Genomic DNA, 23,078 nt, shown 5'->3' with positions numbered 1-23,078 from the left:
GTACTGTGTGATCCTGCTGAAAATCCACTGTTTAAAAGTCTTACAGTATTTTTGATGAGGCTTATTATGTCCAAACATATTGAACCTTTCTCAAGGAGAAACCACACTTCCTTGGAGGAGCAATTTGACGAGGAGTTCCATGTATATATTCTAATAACAAAAGCTTACTCAGAAGAATGTGTGTTGGCTTCTTCCCACTTTGCTCTTCCTGTCAGCAATGTCTTTGTCTATATACAGGTTGATATTTTAATTTTAATATTTAAATTGCTTATTTGCTAATTAATCAAGGTTTGCTTTTTATTCTCATTAATTCTGTTCTCCTTTTCTCAAATTTAACTTCTATCTTCTTTTTGAAATTATATTGATTTATATTCTTTCATGTATACAGAAAAACAACCAAACAAAGTAAATAAATTCACTAAGTACAAACATGTGTATCTATGTAATCTAATGCTGACATCATTCAGGATCACCTTAAAATATCTGCCTACCTTTCTCTAAACACTAAAATGAGATTTCTATCATGGTTTTATATTTTAAATATTAAAAGTAAATTGTGAAGTTGTAAAAAATGGTAAAAATAATGGTGAAGTTATATTTAATACTAGACTGAAGTCTTTTTAAATTGGCCATTACTGACAATATAGTAAAAATTTCTAAATTAATTATGTGAACATTAAAAACTTTCTGCATAAAACTCATTCAATGCCAACATCAAACTTGGAATATATTTATAATATATTATGAATGAATGGTTTTTATTCATAATATATGACTATAAATAAAACGTTAAAATAATTGAGTAAAAGATTGTGTTTGTCTAAGACCTTTGAGACATTGAAAACTTACAAAGATTTATTTTCAATTTAACTTAAAAATTAATAATAGAGAGATCAATTTTACTTTAAACAACAGGTTTAGGAATGAATCTCATATTAGTTATATAGTATAATTTAATTTTTGGTAACTTAATGGGTAAAAATTAAATGTTTTCTTAAAATTATCCCAAGAAAACTGTTAATTAATAATGTTAATCATTATTAATGATGTCAATATGTATATAGCTGGTTGAAATGTTATTATATAATTTTATATTAAATTGACACAAATTTTATATTAAAATTGGCCTATAAAAATTTGTTAGTGAAATATGATTAATAATTGAAACCTCTTCAACAAATTATAATAATGTTAACTAGCCATACCACTTAGTCATAAAATTGTTGCTGTAGATGAATATTTATTCACAAAAAAGCCATTTTGTATTGATGAATAAAAGTGTTGAAAGCTATATATGTGCTGTGTACCATTTTTTGAAAATATTTAGGAATGGTTAAAGTGTATTTGCGTATACCTAGGGAATAACCATAGCAAATATTAAAAGGAATTATGGACTTGGTCATTTTAAGTCTAATTTATACTCATGATTTAATTTATCTACAATAAACATGTGGTGTATTTGGATTTTAAAAAGGCATTAATAATATATCCAGACTACTAAATTTCCCCATTTTCTACCAACAACTATCTATAAGAAAGAGACTTTAAGGCTGGTTCTATGAGAGGTGGGAAAGAGACAAAAGGCAGTTGTAGAATTTACTCGGATACATTATGTTGGGAAATGCTTAAGGACAAGTAATAGGTGAACACTGCTTAGGTGAAAGCTTCTGGCACCACCCTGTCATCCAGGCCACCAGGCTGCCTTGCTGTTTTTTTGAGAGATGGCAACTGGTTTCCCAACTGGCCTTCTTGACCTTTACTTCACTACAGGAGCATTTAAAACCATATATCTACGTTTCCTGTCTTTCCTATAAAGTGACCTAAGACCTTAGGTCATATGGTTCCCTAAAATCTCTCTGTCCTCATCAGTAACCTCTCACCTATATTCACTTTGCTTTCCAGTCCTTGAGATTCTCCCTGCACATCAAGACTTGTGATCTCTATGCCTTTGTTCTCCCTTATGATTGATTAACCTTCCTCTGTGCATGCATGGAGTTCACTCCAGCATTCTGGCTCTCAGTCCATTCAAATATCTTCTAAGTAGGATTTCCACAACAAGCAAATTAGTTACAGAGATGCTTCAACCTCTTGCCTCTTTTCGTAATGCCATCATAGACTTAAAAGACAAACAAACATAATAACGCCAGGGCCAAAAAGTGGGAATGGGTGGGTAGGGGAGTGCGGGGGGGGGAGGGTATGGGGGACTTTTGGGATAGCATTGGAAATGTAATTGAGGAATATATGTAATAAAAAAATTTTTTTTTAAAAAAAGTATTCTTTGGAAGAGTTTGTGGTTAGTATCGTTTCTTTGAATGTTGGATGAAATTCACCTGTGAGGGCATCTTGTCCTAGAATTTAATAAATGGTCTGGTGTTGTTTTACAAATAAAAAAAAAACACACACACTCACATTACATTTCCTGGGTTTTGATTATTCTGTCTAGATAGAGAATCCACAATAGAAGTGAGGATACACAGTCCAGCTTAGTAAACTAATTCGTTTATCGTGGTCACTTAAAGGGGTATGGGGGTTACTTACAGAAGTGAAAATGACTCACAGCTGATCAAGCATGGGTCCTGACTCAAAACACCTGAAAGCCTGGAGCTCACTGCATAACTTGCAAGTAGCTTGATGGATTAAAGAATGTCTCTTCCAGGTGGTTCAAGCACTCTCTGCCTCTTCTAGGCAATTTGGCTTCTCGGAACCTCTTCTCAGAAGCATGGCTAATCTAACTGTCCCATGTTGGGAGTGCCTTTCAATAGTCTTTAGTGCTTATATAAGCTTGGGGATCCAGAGGTCCAATGTATCTGGTCAGTTTTTGGAACTTCTTTTAACCAATATTAATTGTTCTTTGAGAATTTCATACAACATACTTTAATCATATTTACCTCAACTCCTCTCATAAGTCCTTCAGGATTAACCCCCTCACTGCCCTAACTCCCACAACTTCAACTATTCTTTTATTAATTTCAATATGTGTTGTCTAAATGCTTCTGAGTGTGGCTCAGCCCTGGAACATGTTCAAAGTACCAGGAATCGCAGTCCTAAAGAAAAGAGGTTTTCTCTCATCCCAAAGTCATCAACTGTCCCTACAAATTTCCTTGTGATAGGAGCTCTTGAGCCCTAATTCTATGCTAGAATTTTGATTGGCTTGATCATGCAGAGGTCTTGTAGAGTCTACTACAACTGCTGTGAGATTCTGCATGCAGAAGTAGTCATGCCCAGAAAGCACTATTTTTTTCTTGTCCTTCTCAACCTCTTTTTTTTTTTTTTACAGTTTTTCTACAATTTCTTCTGAAATAGAACCCAAGCTATTGGATAATGCTGGGATATAGATGTTCTGCTGATTGTTGAGGACCACAAAGTCCTCATCTGTGCTTGGACCATTTATGGGTTTCCTTTCTAGACAATATTTACTATACAAAGAAATTGACCTGATCTGAGAACACAACAGATAGGTAGAGAGACATGAATTTAGAGAGTGCTTTGATACTATGCCCATTAAGTAACATGATAGTAGTAGGTTTGGTCTTGTCACTTCTGGTTCCCTAACTATGATGTTTTTGTCTAGATTTGTAGTACCAAGCATGCATTCTCTACTGCAGAGTGGGCTTTAACTCTAATCAGAAAGTATCTGGTTACCTATTTGTCTCACTGTTATTATATCCATGTACATTTCTTTCCATACCAAGCACTAATGTAGCTCACATAGTTGACAGCTGGATAAAATTTTTGATGACATTTTTTCCTCCAGTAGTTCCTCCAAAGGGTCTTTTAGTATGATGAAGGATAGCTTGAAGGGAGGAAGCTTCCTAGTCAATACTGACTTGTTTTCTCTAGGTCCTATGACCAGGATAGGTGATGTTTTCAGCAATAGGTTCTTTTTTTTAATTTTTAATATTTTTATTACATATTTTCCTCAGTTACATTTCTAATTCCAGTTCTGCACAAACTATTCCACAAAATAGAAGTAGAAGGAACTCTACCTAACTCATTCTATGAAGCCACAATTACTCTGATACCTAAACCACAAAAAGATCCAACAAAGATAGAGAACTTCAGACCAATTTCCCTTATGAATATAGATGCAAAAATCCTCAATAAAACTCTCGCTAACCGAATCCAAGAACACATTAAAGCAATCATCCATCCTGACCAAGTAGGTTTTATTCCAGGGATGCAGGGATGGTTCAATATACGGAAATCCATCAATGTAATCCAGTATATAAACAAACTCAAAGACAAAAACCACATTGTCATCTCGTTAGATGCGGAAAAAGCATTTGACAAGATCCAACACCCATTCATGATAAAAGCCTTGGAAAGATCAGAAATTCAAGGCCCATACCTAAACATGATAAAAGCAATCTACAGCAAACCAGTAGCCAACATCAAAGTAAATGGTGAGAAGCTTGAAGCAATCCCTCTAAAATCAGAGACTAGACAAGGCTGTCCACTTTCTCCATACCTATTCAACATTGTACTTGAAGTCCTAGCCAGAGCAATTCGACAACAAAAGGAGATCAAAGGGATACAAATTGGAAAAGATGAAGTCAAAATATCACTTTTTGCAGATGATATGATAGTATATATAAGCAATAGGTTCTTATTGACAAATACTGGTGTGTATCTAAGAGCAGTAGCAATAGATTGTGTTGTTTGGAGGGGGTATCTCTAAGACACATTTGTTTGAGGAACTTCTTGAATCTCCTGGGTTGTTTACTTCCTGCATTAAATCAGCCTCCTTCTAGAATTACTGAGTCCTAAGGAGCTTACTTTCTCTATCAGATGGAATATTTCCCCTCCCTTTATAACATCTTGGTTAGGTTTGTTTGTTTGTTTGTTTGTTTGAGGTAAAATATCACTATATAGCCTTAGATGATCACTGTGTAGACTGGGCTGACTTCAAATGTTCATAGGTCTATCTACCTGTGCCTCCCGAGTCCTGGGATTGATTGCACGGGTCACCACACCCAGCCCTGAATACAAATCAGCTGCCTCCAAGATCAACTGTGTCAACTCAGAGGAAGTGTCTATAAAAGATAATCACTATACTAATTTGTGTAACAAATACATTGCCAAGCTCTATCCCAGTGTCCAGTATGTGTTGCGAAAATATTAAGCACTTAATTTGTCCACAGAACTAAGATTTAACAGGTGAACACAAAGTCTGTGACTCCAAAATATTTTCATGCTGGTAGCCAAGAGACAGAATAGATATTTGGTTACATTTCCCTAGAAATAGTGCCCCACAACAAGATCATAACATTTGACTCTCATTATCTAACACATAAAATAGCTTCAAAGTATCCTTCTAACACACAAGGGGGTGTGTTATCAATTTACACAGGGGAGATGAAGTCTGTAAAACTAAATAAGGCTTCTTGTGTACCAGAAGCCCTTACTTAAAACATGTATGTAATAAACTTGATTCATAAACTCGCAAAATCTACCCGACTTCCAACTTCTAAGAATGCATTTGATGGAGATAGGAAAATATGGAGGCTATGTCACTAGACCTCAAAATAAATGGTCGATAGAGACAAGTGTGGGTTGTTCTCATTTTTCTTATTGCTATTAGGCTATATAAGTAGATTCAGGAGGGGGATATAATTACTAGGTATGTCCACAGCTAGGCAGACCAACTGTCATGAAGAGAGTATACAAGGCAAACATCAAGAATTCTCCTGCATGCCTGGTGTCAGCCCTTCTAAGAAGCGTGCCGCAACCCAAAATGCAGAGCATATACTGAAGTTACTAATTTGTGAAGTTACCTATAGCTAGCCCATAGTTCCAGTCATTGTATTTCTAATCTATGCTTCCATCCCTGAAGACAGAAAGGAGATGAAGGGCACAGATAGAGAAATGAAGCCCTGGTGAGCCTGTCCCAGAAGGTCATATCAGTCCTCACATTTACTCTTTGGTGTAGCTCAGCCTTTGTCTCCTCATCTTCCCACAGGTCTTCAGGAACTGAGTTGAAATCAGCCTGCCACTGAGATACAAAATCTTGCTTGTGATCCGGACGCCGGAGAAACTCCTGGAAACTTGTCCTGTAAGTAAGGGAGAGAAGAAGATGCATCTTTGCTCTACCTAAACATGACCAAATACCACCTTTGGGGATTTTACTTACCTAGTCTCATATAAATAAGAGAGCACATTGTGCTGTCTCTCTCTGAGATGTCGGAGTACTGTTTTGATGTGGCTTATGTAGGATTTCTCTATCAGTTCCCAGTAAGGTACCAAAAATGAAGGGAGTTCCTGTTAAATAGTAAATCGCAGAGATCAGTGTTTGAAAATGAAAATTCTTGTGAGTAGCTGAGTCAAAAGAACACAAGTTATCAAGATCATGTCCCAACTGCCACTACCTGGAGCACAGCTTATAGGACGTCTTAGTCCTCATCTGTCTCTAGAAGATAATTCTTGTTCCAAATAATCAATATGTTTCAGAACAGACATTATTCTTCCAGAAATCCTTCCCTGGCTCAGCCAGTTTGCAAGGTTACCCTTAGATCTTCTGAAGTTTTGTCTTAGCATCCTGTACTGCAGTTGTTATGATATGGGTAACACTAATTCTGTTTGTACTTTATTTTATAATAACAGCCCTGTTTAGTCAGGGGTTATAGATGTATTGATCAGTACTTTGATTAAGAAAACGTGATCGGTTTTTCCCTATAGTCACATGAGGTCTGGGACCCAGATGTCCCTCAACAGAGGAATGGATACAGAAAACATGGTACATTTACACAATGGAGTACTAGTCAGCTAGTAAAAAGAATGAATTTATGAAATTCCTAGGCAAATGGATGGACCTGGAGGGCATCATCCTGAGTGAGGTAACACAATCACAAAAGAACTCTCATGATATATACTCACTGATAAGGCGATATTAGCCCAGAAACTTAGAATATCCAAGATACAAGATACAATTTGCAAAACACAGAAACTCAAGAGGAACAAAGAACAAAAAGTGTGGACACTTTGCCCCTTCTTAGAATTGGGAACAAAACACCCATGGAAGGAGTTACAGAGACAAAGTTTGGAGCTGTGACAAAAGGATGGACCATCTAGACACTGCCATATCCGGGGATCCATCCCATAATCAGCTTCCAAAGGACCCAGATATAGCTGTCTCTTGTGAGACAATGCCAGGGCCTAGCAAACACAGAAGTGGATGCTATTGGATGGATCACAGGGCCCCCAATGGAGGAGCTAGAGAAAGTACCCAAGGAGCTAAAGGGATCTGCAACCCTATAGGGGGAACAACAATATGAACTAACCAGTATCCCCCTGGAGCTCATGTCTCTAGCTGCATATGAATCAGAAAATGGCCTAGTCAGGCATCAGTGGAAAGAGAGGCCCATTGGTCGTGCAAACTTTATCTGCCTCAGTACAGGGGAACGCCAGAGCCAAGAAGTGGGAGTGGGTGGGTGTGGGAGTGGGTGGGGGAGCATGTGGGGGACTTTTGGGATAGCATTGGAAATGTAAATGAAATAAATACCTAATAAAAAAATTTACCTGAGGCCCAACTAAAAAACTATGGACTAAATTATTTGTTGGAGGAGATATCAAGACAGCCTAGTACTCACTTGCTGCATGGATATTAGGAATCACTCTTATACAGGTGTACAATGAGAAGAGGCAAGTGAGCCAAAAACAAATACAAAATGTACAGTTTGAAGAGAAAAAGAATGTCATAGCCAAAGTTTGTGCTTGAGATCAGGGTGAGTCCTGATGCTCACTGGGATCGTGGGAAGGGCACCCTCAGGGTAGAACCACCCAGCAAAGCATCTAAGCTGTGGGGGAAAAGAAGGTCTAAGTGATTTTCTGTTTTTAAAATGCAACAAAAAATAAAAACATGCAAATGTGATTCAATGAGGGCGCACTCCATCCCATAAGGGCAGCCAAACTTGGAAGTGTCAATCTCACTCATATGGTTCTGGCTTTAGAGTAATGGAGGACACATAAGGAGTGAAGCTATGGTTAAGTCCAATGACTGACGCTGGACAGTATGCAGGATGGCACTCCATGCATGCAGGTCTTGAGAGGCCATTGCACAAAGCTGTGAAAGTGAAGCTTGAGCTGTGTTAGGGACCACAAAGTGTTAGAGGAGCCAGAGCTACAGAATATCTGTCAAGGAAAGCAGAATACAGGGAATGGAACAAGCCCATAAGAGACCAGTGTATTGAAGGCAATAAACAGAAGGACATGGCTAGCTAAGCCTTTTAATGTCAGATATGGATCTTCAGTATTTAAAGTTTGTCTGCTAGGTTTTGGTATAGACTTGCTACAGCCTGTTCTCATGATTCCCACATTCCTCCATTTTGGAATGGTAATGGATATTATACGCAATTTTATGTTGGAAGCATGTAATTTGCTTTTGCATTTTGCTTTTCCATATCATTAAAGAGATGGCCTCGCGTCTCAGAAGAAACTTTGAACTTTGGACTTTTAAACATTGCTAAGACTGAAAGTCTATAGGGACTTTTGAAGTTGACTGAAGGCGTTTTGCACTGTGACATGGCCACGTTTGTGGAAGCCAGGGAATAGATTGTGGTGGTTTGAAAGCTCGTATGTTTGAAACTTGGCCACCAGTTTTTTAGAGCTGTTTGAGGATGATTAGAATATATAGCCTTGTCAAGGGAGAAGTGTCATTAGGAGAAGGCTTTCTGTCTCAAAGACACCACTCCAGGAATACTCTCTTCTTACAGCATGAGGTTTTTCAGATAAGAGTTCTCAGTTGTACTTGCTGCCATGCCTTTTCTTTGATATCATGGACTTAGAAAACCCTTTGAAACCATAACCCAGTTAAACATTTTCTTTTAGAAGTTGCCTTGATCATAGTGTTTTACCATAGCAATAAAAATTAAGTAATGCAATAGGTATGACACTATACCAGAAGAGATATCTAGTTAAATTGGTTACATGGGCACATCCAAATGGAACTGTCTTCTTCTTTGTCCTTGGCAGGTGAGCTTTACAGCTTATGTGGAGAAGCCTGAGTAGGAAGGGAATAGAGTGGCTTACATAGCCTGGATTGCTCTAAATGACTAGCTTTTACATGGCCTTAGTCAGACCCCTGCAGGTCTTTGCTATATTCCTCCTTGGTCTTTCCTAGTCTTTGTACATTTTCTGATGTGTTGATGTCATACTTGTAAACACTGCTACATGTTCTTTTCTCAGGATTCACTTGCTTCCTACAAAAGTTTATCCCAAGATTTATATATGTGAGATTGTATCATAGCTCAGTATTAATGTTTTCCTTTAATTTTTATCATTTGTATTCTTATTTCTTTTGAGGATTCCTATAGGTAATAAGTGATTGTTTTTGATTCATCTCTCCCCATCCAATACCAATCCAACACCAAATATATTATTTTATACATTATTCCCCTAGAAGTCTTCTATTCTGTTTTTGTCAAAAATTAGAACACTTTGAAAATGTTTGGTGGGTGTGTCTCTCTGAGTGTGTATACATTTAAAGTAGCTTCTGTTTGGTCGAGTGATACCCATAAACATGCAAATATACATAATTATATACAAACATACATACACATATGTTTTTGGACCATCTAAGTGTTTCATATTAAAGTACTTTCCAATTTTATGATAATACTAGTTAATTAATTCACCAGGACGCTATCAAGAATCTATCATATACTGTTGACTGTGTCTGGTTCCTTTAATATACTGACCTATGCTGTATACTCCTACCCCAAAGAACTTACAGCCTATTGTGGGGATACAACAACTCTAGAAGAGTTTAATAACATCTGTAATACAACTCCTGCAGTGAAGGCTTGGCTCTCAAATGTTTGGCACAGATGGACCTTGCTGAGTTTATCAGTGTAAGAAACCGTTGTGGACTGGAATAAAAAGATAGAGCTGATTAAGTGTCTGATTGCTCCAAGATGATTAATTTTGATTTTGGAGCCCCCGGGCCAGGTAGCAACTGCTTTACCTTTGTCATAGGAAAATGGCCTCTTGGGTACTTCCTTGTATAGCATACTTATTACAAGCTCCTGGGTCATGTAGCTGTCTTACATGGCTCAGTAAGCTTTATATATTTTTCCAGTTCTAAAAAGCCAAAGGTTACATTTTGTCTGGGAGTATTATGATAAGGCATTAGGCATGGCGACTGACTCTAAATTTGTAGGGTGTGCATCCAACAGAAGTCACTCTTCTGGGACACTGCACCTCTGCTGTCCTTAGGCAGAACAGGGTCTATTTGCTCTCCTGAGTTCAGTACTCAAGCAGTTTCAAAATCGGACTCAGAAATTCAAATCCAAGGGGCAAATTTAAACGAGGTTCACTGATAAGTCTCTAGATTTTCTTTCAGTTTCCTTCACTTTAATAAGGTTGACTAAATCCCTGATCTTCTGCCCCTCTGCCAGGAAGCTGCCACTCCAGGTTTACCTCAGCCTTTTGATAAATATTTACGTAATCCTGGCACCAGAATGATTTTTAGGTGTTTCTAATGTGGTAACACTCAATGTTCAGGGTAAATGATTCTACTAGTTTGATTCTAAGGTGTCGTACCTCCGGTATAGGCTCATTCACATAAACCCGTTCTTCTGTTCCTGCCTTAGGTGGCGGTGGTGCTGTTGGTGTGGGTGATACTTCTGCTGAGCCAACGGGTGATTTCTTTACTGAAACTTTGCCTCCTTGTGCTTTTCCTTTAGGAGAAACTTAAACATGCATATTAAATCATACTAGGACAAGAAGATAAGCCGGATAGGTATCTGAGGATGACAAAGGATGTGATCGTTTTGGGATTCAGGCCACCTATTACTCTTTTAACTTCTCTAGGCAACTAACTCAAAGATAAAGACAAAATGCCTTGTTTGCTGTAGCTCCTACATTAACCAATACTATCCAATTGTGATGATGACTACTACTATACTAATACTATAACTTATTTTGTAATTTGAAAGAATACAGCAACTTGCATCTGTCTGGCTATTGTTGCAGCTTTGGTACTTTGCTCATGGCTTGCTTCTCTAATCATGTATGGCTCTTATAAAATTTAGGATTTACCAGAAAGTGTGTTTAATTTCCTATTGTAGAAATTGGCAAATTAAATTCCTTATGCCACATGAGAAAGAGGGCATCTAGAACACAAAAGGGTCTTGTTTGTGCCTCTTGGGGCCAAGAGCAGAAGTTAGAGATGGATAGTTTCTAAAGGTTAACCAGAGGAGGGAAGTTATAGATGGGACACATGAGAAAAGAGATGACTGAAGTGTGGGAACCTTCTCATATTCCCTATAGGTTGAAAAGGATTTCTAAAAAATGATGTTATTTCTTGCTCTGGTCAGACGTCAGATTTAAGCCTAGAAAAATCAAGAAGGGAGGGAAAAAGGCATCCAGGTAGATAGAAATAGAAGCAAAAATCTAAAATAAGCAAAAATCTAAAGTAGAGGAGATGGTAAGAAGGTAAGAGGGCAAGGAGGAGGGAGATGGCCTCTATGTCCTACTTTAGAATCTGAATAGGAAATATACTTCTTTTTCAGTGAAGAGGGCCACCCAGACCTGTTGCATGCTTTCCTTATATTATGAGCACAGACATACTGTGAAAGGATCTTTTTTCTTTCTTTCTTTCTTTAAAAGATCACTCAGGCTAAATTGTGGCTTCTTTCAGATTAATTGGTGAAAATTGTGCATGCAGTTTGAAGACGACTTAAATAAAAGGAGCACTTTCTCACAAACATTATTCTAGTGGGGAAAATTTAGTGATTCTCTTTAGATATATTTATTTCTATGCTAATTAAAATGCAAGTTTTTTATTAGATATTTTCTTTATTTACATTTCAAATGTTATCCCCTTTCTTGGTTTCCCCTCCAAAAACCCCCTATTCCATCCCTCCTCTCAGTATTTAAGTAGAGAAGATATTAACAACTATGACTTTTGGGTAGTTCAGGTGATTTCTCCACATATAATTAAGCCAATAACTATATACCTGCAGACTATCAAAAACAGCTTATTATTGGACATCCTTTTTTCTGTACATTTCTTCATTGTTCATTCTGATCTGAGATGATTTTAAGATAGCGTTTTCTAAGCAGAATTTTCAAAACAAAGAAATATAATGATAGATTGAGGACTTGAATAAACTTTTCCCCCTTCTTTTAAAAATATTTTCTTCATTTAGTGAAAATTAGGAGAGATAGTTTTTGGATCATCATGCTTTGAGACTATATTAATGAGATTATATTATATTTAGCAAAGAAAATACTTAGAGAAGGAGATTTAATGGGGAAATAAACATGTCTAAAGCTCAAGTAGTGAAAGAATTCCTTTGAAATAAATATCTTTATTAGCTATTTAAGTTTAATGAAGAAATTCATCTGAAGTCTTCATGGTCTATAGTGAGATCATTAAGTATTTGCTATAGCCATTCTTTATGGGTAAAGGTTTGAAGAAAAATTCATCTTTTGTACATTCTTACACATCAGTTTTAAGAAATTTTTGTTTAATAATGCTAACTTGATAGCCTCCAAACTGGCTATCAAGTGTTTAGCCCTCAAAACTTCCTCATTACATCAAGATAATTACAAATTAAAATGAGTCATAAAGAAAACTTCAATTTTCAGGCAAAGTAGTAGATCAATGTTAAAAGTAAAGACACATTTAGGTAAAAATGAAATGACAGAGTAATATGCTTGAGAACAATAAACAACTAACTAAATAAATTAACAAATAATAACACAAAAGTACAAATAGTGGTGATTTAGTAAAGAGCTGAGCAATTAAAAGTCAGACATTTAAAGCAAAATTTAAAAACAGAATGCAAATAAGTAACTGTAGGAAATGAGTGAATGGCATTGACTGATGGGAAGGGAAAATTTAATCAGAGGACTTTCTAATAAAATAGCATTTCTCAAGGAGGTGGAGCTTAGAGCTGTCATTTGTTGGGAAGAGGCAAACATAGATTCTAATGTATATATTTTGGAGCAAGATATTTATTATAATAATAATAATTATTATTATTTATAACTTTTTAGTTTTAAAATATTCTCTATGGGCATCTCACTTAATTATATTTTTATTAGTTGAAGTAAAAATATTGGTTAACAATGGTTACTTCCATATTTCTTAATTTTATCTGTGTATAGCTAAAGCAACTTTTTGCTAACAGATACATATTGTTAATGGCTGACTGGGCTGCAAAGAACACCTGAATCTCAGGTTGACTAAGCTGAGATGAACATTTTAGATTAGTGGTAGAACAGACTGAGGGAACACAACCAGGAAGAGAGAGTTCCAGTTTTAGATGAAGAGTCAGGGACTGAACAACCACCAACTCTGTGCGGAGAAGGAACTTTGGCAAAGCTCATGAAGAAATGTTTTCATTGTTCAGGATCCTAGGATTTGTACTGTTCATCATGGATTCAGATAGACTTAACTGTAAAGTAGTAAGCCTGATAATCTGAGAACATTAATAAGACCCACCTTTATTGCAATTATGCTTAGAATAAAAAAAAACAAAAACAAAAACAAAACCCTCTGTATCTCAATTCTGCATCTACAGTGAAATCCCTATATGCAAGGCTCAGGAGATATCATGGAAGAGGGGGCAAAAAGATTGTAAGACAAGCTCTAGAAGAACAAGACACAAGGTGTGAGTCTGATGTATACATAGTTCTGGGAAGCTGTGTCCATGAAATCTCAGCAATATGGTAGCCTGAACTAGATCTGAACAGCGATGACACAAGGTGACACATTAATGTGGATGGAGAAATCCCACAAGGATGAAGAGCTATAGACAAGGAATGACTACTCTGAGAGGGAGCGTTAATTTCTTAAGGGAAGAGCCTCCTGACCAGTTCCAAATGGTCAGCCCTAAAACATATACATAAGAGAAATAGGAAATGGACTTTAGAAGTCTTAGGCATATATTTATGTGAATGTATAGTTGTAAAAGTAGCATAAAAAGAAAAAAAACTATCAAAGGTGAGGATATATATACATCAGTAATACTTAAAGCAGAGAAGTTAATGACTGTAAAGAGGAAGAATTCTGGTGAGGACAGAGGGAAGGGTCGAAATGATGTCAATATAGTAATTACCTATGAATTTTTATAAAAATCAAAATTTAAATTGCAAGGTAAATAAAAGTATGGTAACACTTATATTTAAAAAATGAGAGAGGATATGAAATTAGGAGATTGAGAACTGAAGGTAGATATAATATGAGTTAAGGGTGAATAAGAGGAAAATATAAAATTCTCAAAGAATTAGTAAAATATTATTGAAAAAATTAAAGGACATATATTTTGGGAGAGATGTTTTGGGGGCAGGGTGAGTTGGCAGGAAGGAATAAATATGAGTACTATTAAGAATATTATGTATATATGTGAAATATAAAATATGTGTAAAATATAAAAATGCTGTTTAAAAGTAAATATTTTAAGATCAATGTAAGCTTAAATGTTTAAGGTTTCAAAAGAAACTCACAAGGATTTTTCTAATACCCAGAGATTAAGAATGGGTCAGTGATGCTACCAGCAAGAAATAATAAATTTGAATAAAGAAGAAAAGAAGTGATACCACAACTTGTAAGAGAGACTCTAAATATAACTGTGATATAATGGTCTGAGAGATAAAAGATTGTGTCCAGTGTCAATGATACTAATTTCAAATATTAAGAAGTAAAATAGTGTAGCTTTCTATGTGAAATTAACATTCAAATAACAGCATGTCTATACTATTTCAAATAAAAGGACTTGTAAGTCTGACTTAAAATTCGTGTTTTAAAAGATTTCATGTATGTATTTATTTAATCATTTATTCATTCATTTGTTTATTTAAGTAATTTCATGTATATGCTTAATTTGTCTGCATGTATGCAGTGCACTATATTCCTGTAGAGGACAGAAGATTTCCTGAAACCAGAGTTATGGGTGGTTGTGAGTCTCTGTAGTGGTGCTGGGAATAGCACCAAGGTCTTCAGAAGGAAATGCAATCTAATCTCACTAGTCCCTAAAATGCACCTTTTAAGATATCATTTAACCTCATAAACTAGAAAACGAAAAGCTAAAAAAAAATAGAAAGAAAGAAAGAGAGAGAGAGAGAGAGGGAGGGGGGGAGGGGGGAGGGAGGGAGGGAGGGAGGGAGGAAGGAAGGAAGGAAGGAAGGAAGGAAGGAAGGAAGGAAGGAAGGAAGGAAGGAAGGAAGGAAGGAAGGAAAAATCCTTTAGGTTAATTTAACTGAGCTAGTGAATGAATATATTTTAACTGTTTATCTTGCATGGTTGTTTCTGGCTTTTTTAGTGCCTGTGTTTCAAAATAAGGTGCTCTCAGAGTCTCCATTCTAACACATCTAATTTATGATTTGGTAGCAAGTCTCTCCATGTGTACTTAATATGTTTTTATGGTGCTCATACAATAATCTTTCATTTGAGTTTAATTTGGGAACAATTAAGATGCAAGAGATAAGTAATATGAAATGGGAAATTTCTCTGGTGGTAAACAATCAAGAGATGAGTATAAATTACAGCAGTTAAAATTTCAATTAAAATGGTATCTCAGCCTTGTTTCATTAACTACATCTACTAACATAAGTCTACTGTGTCACATAATCATGGCAAGATTGCCTTTGACAGTAATGCTCTAGAATATGATGTTCATCTTAGCTTAAATACTCATATATATATATATATATATATATATATATATATATATATATATCTCATATATAGTGTGATTGTGTGTATCAGAACATTTAAGAGATGATTTCAATATTATTGTAATTGAATGACTTGTAATATAAATAATTGTTTCAGTGTCAATGGTACTGATTTCAAATATTAAGAAATATATCTACACACATACATAAATAATCATGACTGTTAAAAACTCTGTGTGTTTGTGTGTATAGTATTGAGGTATAGAATTGAGATATATATCAAGATATTCATAACATTTAGATTATATTGTGACTATCACTACCCACTTTTAGACTATGACTTGATTGGCAGTTCATGATGAATATTTAAGTAGAAGTACACACCACAAGATGGTAATTCTGGTAACCTATCTGAAAACAAGTCGAGTACATGCATTCATTGCATTTATACCTTTAATTTTTTTTGTTGTTATAGCAACAACATGAATCTAACTAACATGTTTTAGAGCCTGCGTGTTTCCATTATGTACTTCAAAAATAGTATTTACCTTATTTCAAATCAATGGATAAAATAAAATAGGCAAATATAATAAAATTTAAGTTAGATAATAGTGCAACTCAAAACATAAGGTCAAAACCTGAAAATAAGAAGGCAGTCATGGTAGTCCCAGCCTTTGCATAAGCGGAGACTCAGGTGCTACTGTGGCTCTGAAATCACACCCAAGACAAGAAAATGAAAGGGAATACACACTCATTATATAACCACTCGTGCAGTAGCAGCAACTTTGCACACCCCTTCATATCAAGTGAAATTTCTCACATAGGATTACATATATGAGCTATTGAGTGAGAAAATTACATACTTGCATTTCAGAAATTGTAATAGCAGGTCATTACTGGTCCAATGTAGAGTTATAGTTCTACTTCTGTGTTGTAAGGAAAGATGGGGATGTTATGTGCAAGTGTTTATTAGTGAATATGATTTAATGAGAGGCCCAAGAAGGCACAGCAGAGGCTTTATGGGAGCAAAGCTTAATACCTATAATATCCATGATCTATGGATACTCTGCCTATTAAACAACCACTTCATTATCTCTTGCAAGTATCACTTTTTTTTTCTCCATTGCCTTGGAATCTGATGCTGTTTTCTTTAGAATGAACTAAAGATTTACAAATGCCCCCCAAAAGTAGTCACAATATATACTGCCTGCCATCCTTTATGGCTGTTTTTTTCTTAGCTGGTTATAAAACACAGGAATACATGTGACAATAGCTAACTTTATCTGTTGTACCTTTCCTTTGAATACAGTCTCACCTTTCTTTCCTTTTCCTTCAGGTTGAGATTCTTGCTTACCATGCTGGGTTTCTAAATAAAATTCAACATACAAATATCATTGATGGTTTATTTCAATAGCCTAAGCTGTAAAAACTTTAAGCAATCAAATATGTTTGTGAACTGCATCAAATGAATCACTTTTTTTCCCTGTGAGCTGAAGTCTATCTGAAGACAGACTCTGCATTTATTCTTAATGAATGATAGTTCATTAAGAATTACAGTTCTATTCTATGTCTTCATGCAAGGAAATCTAATATTACTTTAATAGTGAAATTTAGTAATGGATTTGTTCATAATCTTTAACGAGATGGTAGGGCTTTTAAAGATAAATCACTAGTCCATTTGAAGCAACACAATTTAATTAAATTTATTGTGACAAAATGACCTTGATTTAATAAGGCAGAGCATCCTAAAGAAAGATGACTCAGGAAGATTGCTAAGCATGTAACAGTGCTTCTCCTAGGTGGAGTAAGCTTCATAATCAAAGTTCTACACTGAGAATCTACATAGAGTTGGGGGAACAGAACTGATTCCAAATTCCCTACCTTATATACCATGCATACACATGGTAATAAATAATAATAATGATAATAATATGATTGGGTCACTAATAAAAATGAAGCACCTTGAGAAAGATCTAAATAACATTGTTCTAACATGATATATCCTTAGTTGGAATTTTTGGGGGGTGCCATGCACTGTATTGCCTACTGACTCCTGTATTTCCAATTGCACTGGCTCTAGTTTACAATATAAAGGATAATGTGAGCATATTTATTTCACATTTCCTAGAACCTAGTGAAAAGTAAATTGCAGAAAGAGGGAAACTAGAAAATGGACAATTTATAGGTTAATACTATGATTCCTAAATAGTGAATAAGAAATAGGTCCTTGAAGGAAAAAACCTTACTACTACATGATGTATTAGTTGTTAAAATGCTCAATTATTTACTTCTCTTGATATTAGTATATGTACTGTCTTCAATGAACAAGTATGACAGCTTAAATTATTATTATGTAGAAATCTAATCATCTCCATTCTCTCTCTCTCTCTCTCTCTCTCTCTCTCTCTCTCTCTCTCTCTCTCTCTCTCTCTCTCTGTGTGTGTGTGTGTGTGTGTGTATGTGTGCATGTGTGTGCTTAGAAGTGATAGTCAAAAATTACATTAGTGCATGTTACTTGCTTTTGAATATTTCTTGTTGACTGCTAAGATTCCTTAGAAACAAACAAATAAAAGACACAGCAGATCATCCTCCTAAAAGGATTATTTTTACCTAAAAGGACTTTTAAACATACATATATTTGACAGCGAATTTCATAAAGTTTTGTATGTTGGAATCAGTTAACTGTTTTACAGAAAAAAGTGTAATAATTAGAAAGCCTTATGATAAAAATATTCTGGGTAGCAAGATAATGTAAGGAGTTTTGCTGTTTAGAACAAGATGGTCATACAGAAATAAAATAAGACACTGGATTTATAAAGTTTTGTGGAAAGATGTTGGAAGTAACATGTACTCTGACCCATTTTAAATATTAGCTCTAAAATATGTTCTGAAATCTAAGTGTGTTTCAGTGAGACAGTCAATGAGAGAGAGAGAGAGAGAGAGAGAGAGAGAGAGAGAGAGAGAGAGAGAGAGTGTTTAACTCCTCATTTGCCTTTTATTTCTGGCAAATGTTGGGGTTTCAGGTTTACAGTACCATGCTTATCCTACAAAGAAACAAACAAATAAAGACAAAAACCACTTAAATAGTACCATGATATTATTATTATTATTATTTTATACTGAGAACTTTAGTTCAAAATTAAATAGACCTTTCAATGGAAGACAAATGTGAAGGTTTTTAGTTGAATCCTAAAGAGGGTGGAAACATATAAAATGGAGACCTGTATTCTAGAATTGTACTTGGACCAAATCTGCTAAGATTAAGTGCACTGTGCCTCCTCCGACCAATTTTCAAGCTAGTGTTTTGATTCTTGTTTAAAAGAAGGAATATTTTTTTCACAGTCACTTTCTCTTTGAAATAGTAAAGAAAAAGCTCTAACTTGCTTGGGCAAACTTTTTTTATCTGAGCTTCTGGGTGGCTCTCTCTGCCCTCCTGCCTTTGATGCCTATGAGCACAAATATCTTCCACCTGTATTGTTATGTGCTTGGATGTAACTAAGCAAGTAGAAATGAATCATAGTATATGCTTATAAGATCTGGGACTAACTCTCCCCTTGTTAGAAAAGAAAGAGACAGGTACAGTCAGTCAGTGAAGCCAAAGCAGATTTATTATTCCTCCAGTGTACACTATTCAAGGTTACAGCTTTAAAATAGAAAATAAATACTCTAGGAACTTAAATATTTAAATTCTGTCAGAATAAGAAAGACTAGAAGTTAGTTTTGGGAAAGGCACAGTTACACTGATATTCTGATTATAAGCAAGCTCAAAAGACCATGGTGGGTAATTCTCCAGCATGTGAAATGTAAATCACATTTCAAAGATTTGACTTTTTCTAATTAAATATTATATATTCTAATTCCTAGTGAGGTTATAGGAAAATGTACTGTGTATTATATATAATTTTGTATTTTACTGTCTTATACTAAAATAAATTATATATATATATACACATATATATGTATATATATATACACTCTGTATTTCGTTAAACCCAGTTTTGTTAAGCACAATGGTTCTTTGTATATTATTATCAAGCTCACCTTAATTGTGTGAAACTAAGTTCTTTGCTTCATCTCTATAATTTTGGTTACTATGATTACATTTAATTTTGTAAAGAACAACAGATTTATGTCAAGTCTCCATGCAGTGAAACTATTATTAGAGACAGTTATGATATACCAAGGATAGGCAATGAGATAGACAGCTAAACAGCCAACCAACTGTGAAGAAGCTATGCCACAGGTCACTTTGATATTGGTGTCATACAAATGTCACTAGCAGAATGCTTAATCATGTACATTTTCTGTCACTTAATGTTAAATTTACAGGCTCCAGTGGCTAAGCATCTAGAACAAATTGAATCTATAATGTATTTTCTACAAGATTGTGTTTTTATAAAACATCATTTAAGTTTACTGGGATGACAGTGTGTGTATGTGTGTATTATGTATATGTGCTTGTGCACACACATGCCATGTTAAGCATGTGGAGTTAGAGAGTAACTTTTGAGATGTGGTTCTTTTCTTTTTTTTTTAACTTCATGAGTCTTGAGGCTATAGCTTAGGTTGTGACTACGCACCTTTACTCACTAAGCTATGTCACTAGCCTCATCTGTATCTATTCTATGACTGTCTAGCTGAATGTTTCTGGCTATACACAAATTCAATTGTCTAATTAATGTTGTTAAGCAGCTATCTTCTCCATATGCCCTAAAACACTTCTTTTTACTCTACATCCCTCCTCTTCCTATCTGAACGTCTAAGCACCTGGCCTGACAGGGTGACTCCACATCTCCCGTGGAACAGGGAAGACATTGAGCTTTTTAAACAAGCATTTTGCTCAGTTGGAGGGCTTTTCCTTGAATTCAAAAGGAATGTAGCTCAGTGGTAGAGCATATTCTCTGTCTGTGAGAGATCCTGATAGAATCTGCAATACCATTAAAACAAACAAACAAACAAAAAGTAAAAAGACTATTCCCACATCTGGACATAAATATTTGTTTCACACGATTGAAGTCTCCACAGTCTAAATCTAGACAAGTAGCCTGCTATTCTAACTTATCATGCTTTTCTATGTGAAAACAAGAAACTGACAAATAGGATTACAGATCTCTGTCAGTCACCTGATTGTGTCTTTCCTTTCCCAGGAGTTTTTGCCTGATGAGGCTCCTTGTCCTTTTCTGCTTCAGAAGAAAGGGAAGGGCTCATAGCGGGAGGCTCAGCTGGGGGAGTTCCTGCCTTTTTCTCAGTTTCCTTTTCTTCCAGTGCCTTTTCAACTTCAGAAGGATGATAAAACAAACCTTCATTAGGGAGTCCGGTTGCCTACTATTTCATTCAACTAACAAATATCAAAATTATTATGTAATTATACTTATCAGTAAAATTACTTCTACATACTCTATTTGCAGCAAAATTAACTATTTCTAACATTCATTCATGTTTTGGGTTCTTCTTTATTCGTTTTCCTCACAGTTATGGTTATGATAATGGTATGAGATGAGGGTGATAATGATGATGTTGATGATGTGTGTGTATGTGTGTGTGTGTGTAGGTGTATATATATATGTGTGTATGTATTATTAGATAATAAAAAAGGCTAACTTCAAATGTCAAAGAAAATATAAGAATGGGAAAACAAAATATTAGGTAAAAAGATCTAGAACATCAAAGTTAGAAATGCATAAAGAAAGGAGAGCAGTCACATGTAGCAGTGAATGCCTGTAATCTCAATTCTGAAGCGGCTGAGTCGGGAGAAGCACAGAAAGTTGAAAGCCACTCTGTCCTATACAGTGCCTTTTACATCATCCTAGTATCTCATGAAATGAAAATAATAAATAAATAAATAATAAATAACTCAAGCAGTATGATATGAGATGTAGGATGCCAGGTGTAAATGGTAAAACTACTGTTAGTCTACCAACTCAAATGGATGATCACACACCTAAGAATATATAGACAGCAATTAAGTGGATTTTGTGAGTTAAAATAACCATGTGCTGGATGGTGGTAGCTCATACCTTTAATCTCAGCACATGGGAGGCAAAGGCAGGCAGATATCTGAGTTCAAAGCCAGCCTGATCTACAGAGTGAGTTCCAAAACAACCAAACCTACTGTACTGGCTGGTTTTGTGTCAACTTGACACAGCTGGAGTTATCACAGAGAAAGGAGCTTCAGTTGAGGAAATGCCTCCATGAGATCCAACTGTAAGGCATTTTCTCAATTAGTGATCAAGGGGGAAAGGCCCCTTGTGGGTAGGACCATCTCTAGGCTGGTAATCTTGGTTCTAAGAGAGCAGGCTGAGCCAGGAGAGGCAAGCCAGTAAAGAAAATCCCTCCATGGCCTCTGCATCAGCTCCTGCTTTCTGACCTGTTTGAGTTCCAGTCCTGACTTCCCTTGGTGATGAACAGCAGTATGGAAGTGTAAATCGAATAAACCCTTTCCTCCTCAACTTGCTTCTTGGTCATGATGTTTGTGCAGGAATAGAAACCCTGACTAAGACACCTACACAGAGAAACCTTGCCTCCAAACATTAAAAAAAAAATAGAAAAAGAGAAAGAAAGGGAGGAAGGAAGGAAGGGAGGGAGGGAGGGAGAGAGAGAGAGAGAGAGAGAGAGAGAGAGAGAGAGAGAGAAGAAAGAAAGAAAGAAAGAAAGAAAGAAGAGAGAGAGAGAAAGAAAGGAAGGAAGGAAGGAAGGGAGGGAGGGAGGGAGAGAGAGAGAGAGAGAGAGAGAGAGGAAAGAAAAGAAAGAAAAGAAAGAAAGAAAGAAAGAAAGAAAGAAAGAAAGAAAAAAGAGAGAGAGAAAGAAAGGGAGGAAGGAAGGAAGGGAGGGAGGGAGGGAGGGAGAGAAAGAGAGAGAGAGAGAGAGAGAGAGAGAGAGAGAGGAAAGAAAAGAAAGAAAAGAAAGAAAGAAGAGAGAGAAAGAAAGAAAGAAAGAAAGAAAGAAAGAAAGAAAGGAAGGAAGGAAGGAAGGAAGGGGAAGAGAAGGAAGGAAAAACGGAAGGAAAGAGAGAAGGAAAGAAAGGGGAGAAAGAGAAGAAAGAAAAGAAAAAAGAAAATACTTGACAAAAAGTTGGGTTGGTATGAAATGCGGGGGTGGGGTGGATCTGTGAGAAGTTGGGAGAGGAAGAATATTATCAGGATACAATGGTTACTTTTAATCATTTAATATGTTCACAAACATATGTACATATGATTACCTTTGATCTTTTTGTTTACTGCTTCAGTAGCAAAAATTTCTTTTACTTTTTGGCATAAGAGCGCTTCATCTATTTCAGCATTGACTTTCGTCAGAATGTTTTTTGGCTCTGTAAACCACTCTTCCAACAATGGCCAGTTGTCCAAGAAGCCAACAATTCTGCGAAATGACGACATTATATGAATATGTGGTACTCATTTAAGTGTTTGCATAAAGAGACATTAAACACGACATCTAGTAGATTGACAGTTCATGATGAA

At 35.8% G+C, this 23,078-nt stretch overlaps 1 protein-coding gene across 3 annotated transcripts in view; it reads right to left on the bottom strand.

Moving 5' to 3' along the window:
- Spef2 (sperm flagellar and cilia associated 2) overlaps positions 1 to 23,078 on the bottom strand; it is a 167,303-nt gene that overhangs the window by 63,230 nt on the left and 80,995 nt on the right. For 2 of the 3 annotated variants that reach the window (XM_021183947.3, XM_085831427.1), the window contains exons 18-23: positions 22,820 to 22,977; positions 20,745 to 20,897; positions 16,937 to 16,987; positions 10,537 to 10,685; positions 6,131 to 6,258; positions 5,912 to 6,050 (exon numbers count right to left, since the gene is read on the bottom strand). In XM_021183947.3, coding sequence (XP_021039606.1) covers positions 5,912 to 6,050; positions 6,131 to 6,258; positions 10,537 to 10,685; positions 16,937 to 16,987; positions 20,745 to 20,897; positions 22,820 to 22,977 — 778 coding nt within the window. Of the gene's footprint in view, positions 1 to 5,911; positions 6,051 to 6,130; positions 6,259 to 10,536; positions 10,686 to 16,936; positions 16,988 to 19,221; positions 20,898 to 22,819; positions 22,978 to 23,078 lie in introns of those variants that run through there. The other variant, XM_021183946.3, reaches the window with a different exon arrangement.

Source organism: Mus caroli, unplaced genomic scaffold, assembly GCF_978045245.1.
Source record: "Mus caroli unplaced genomic scaffold, Mus_caroli_1 scaffold_16, whole genome shotgun sequence".
Lineage (NCBI taxonomy): Eukaryota > Metazoa > Chordata > Mammalia > Rodentia > Muridae > Mus > Mus caroli.
Note: the sequence above shows the minus strand (reverse complement) of the source record. Positions and strands in the feature narration are given on the sequence as shown.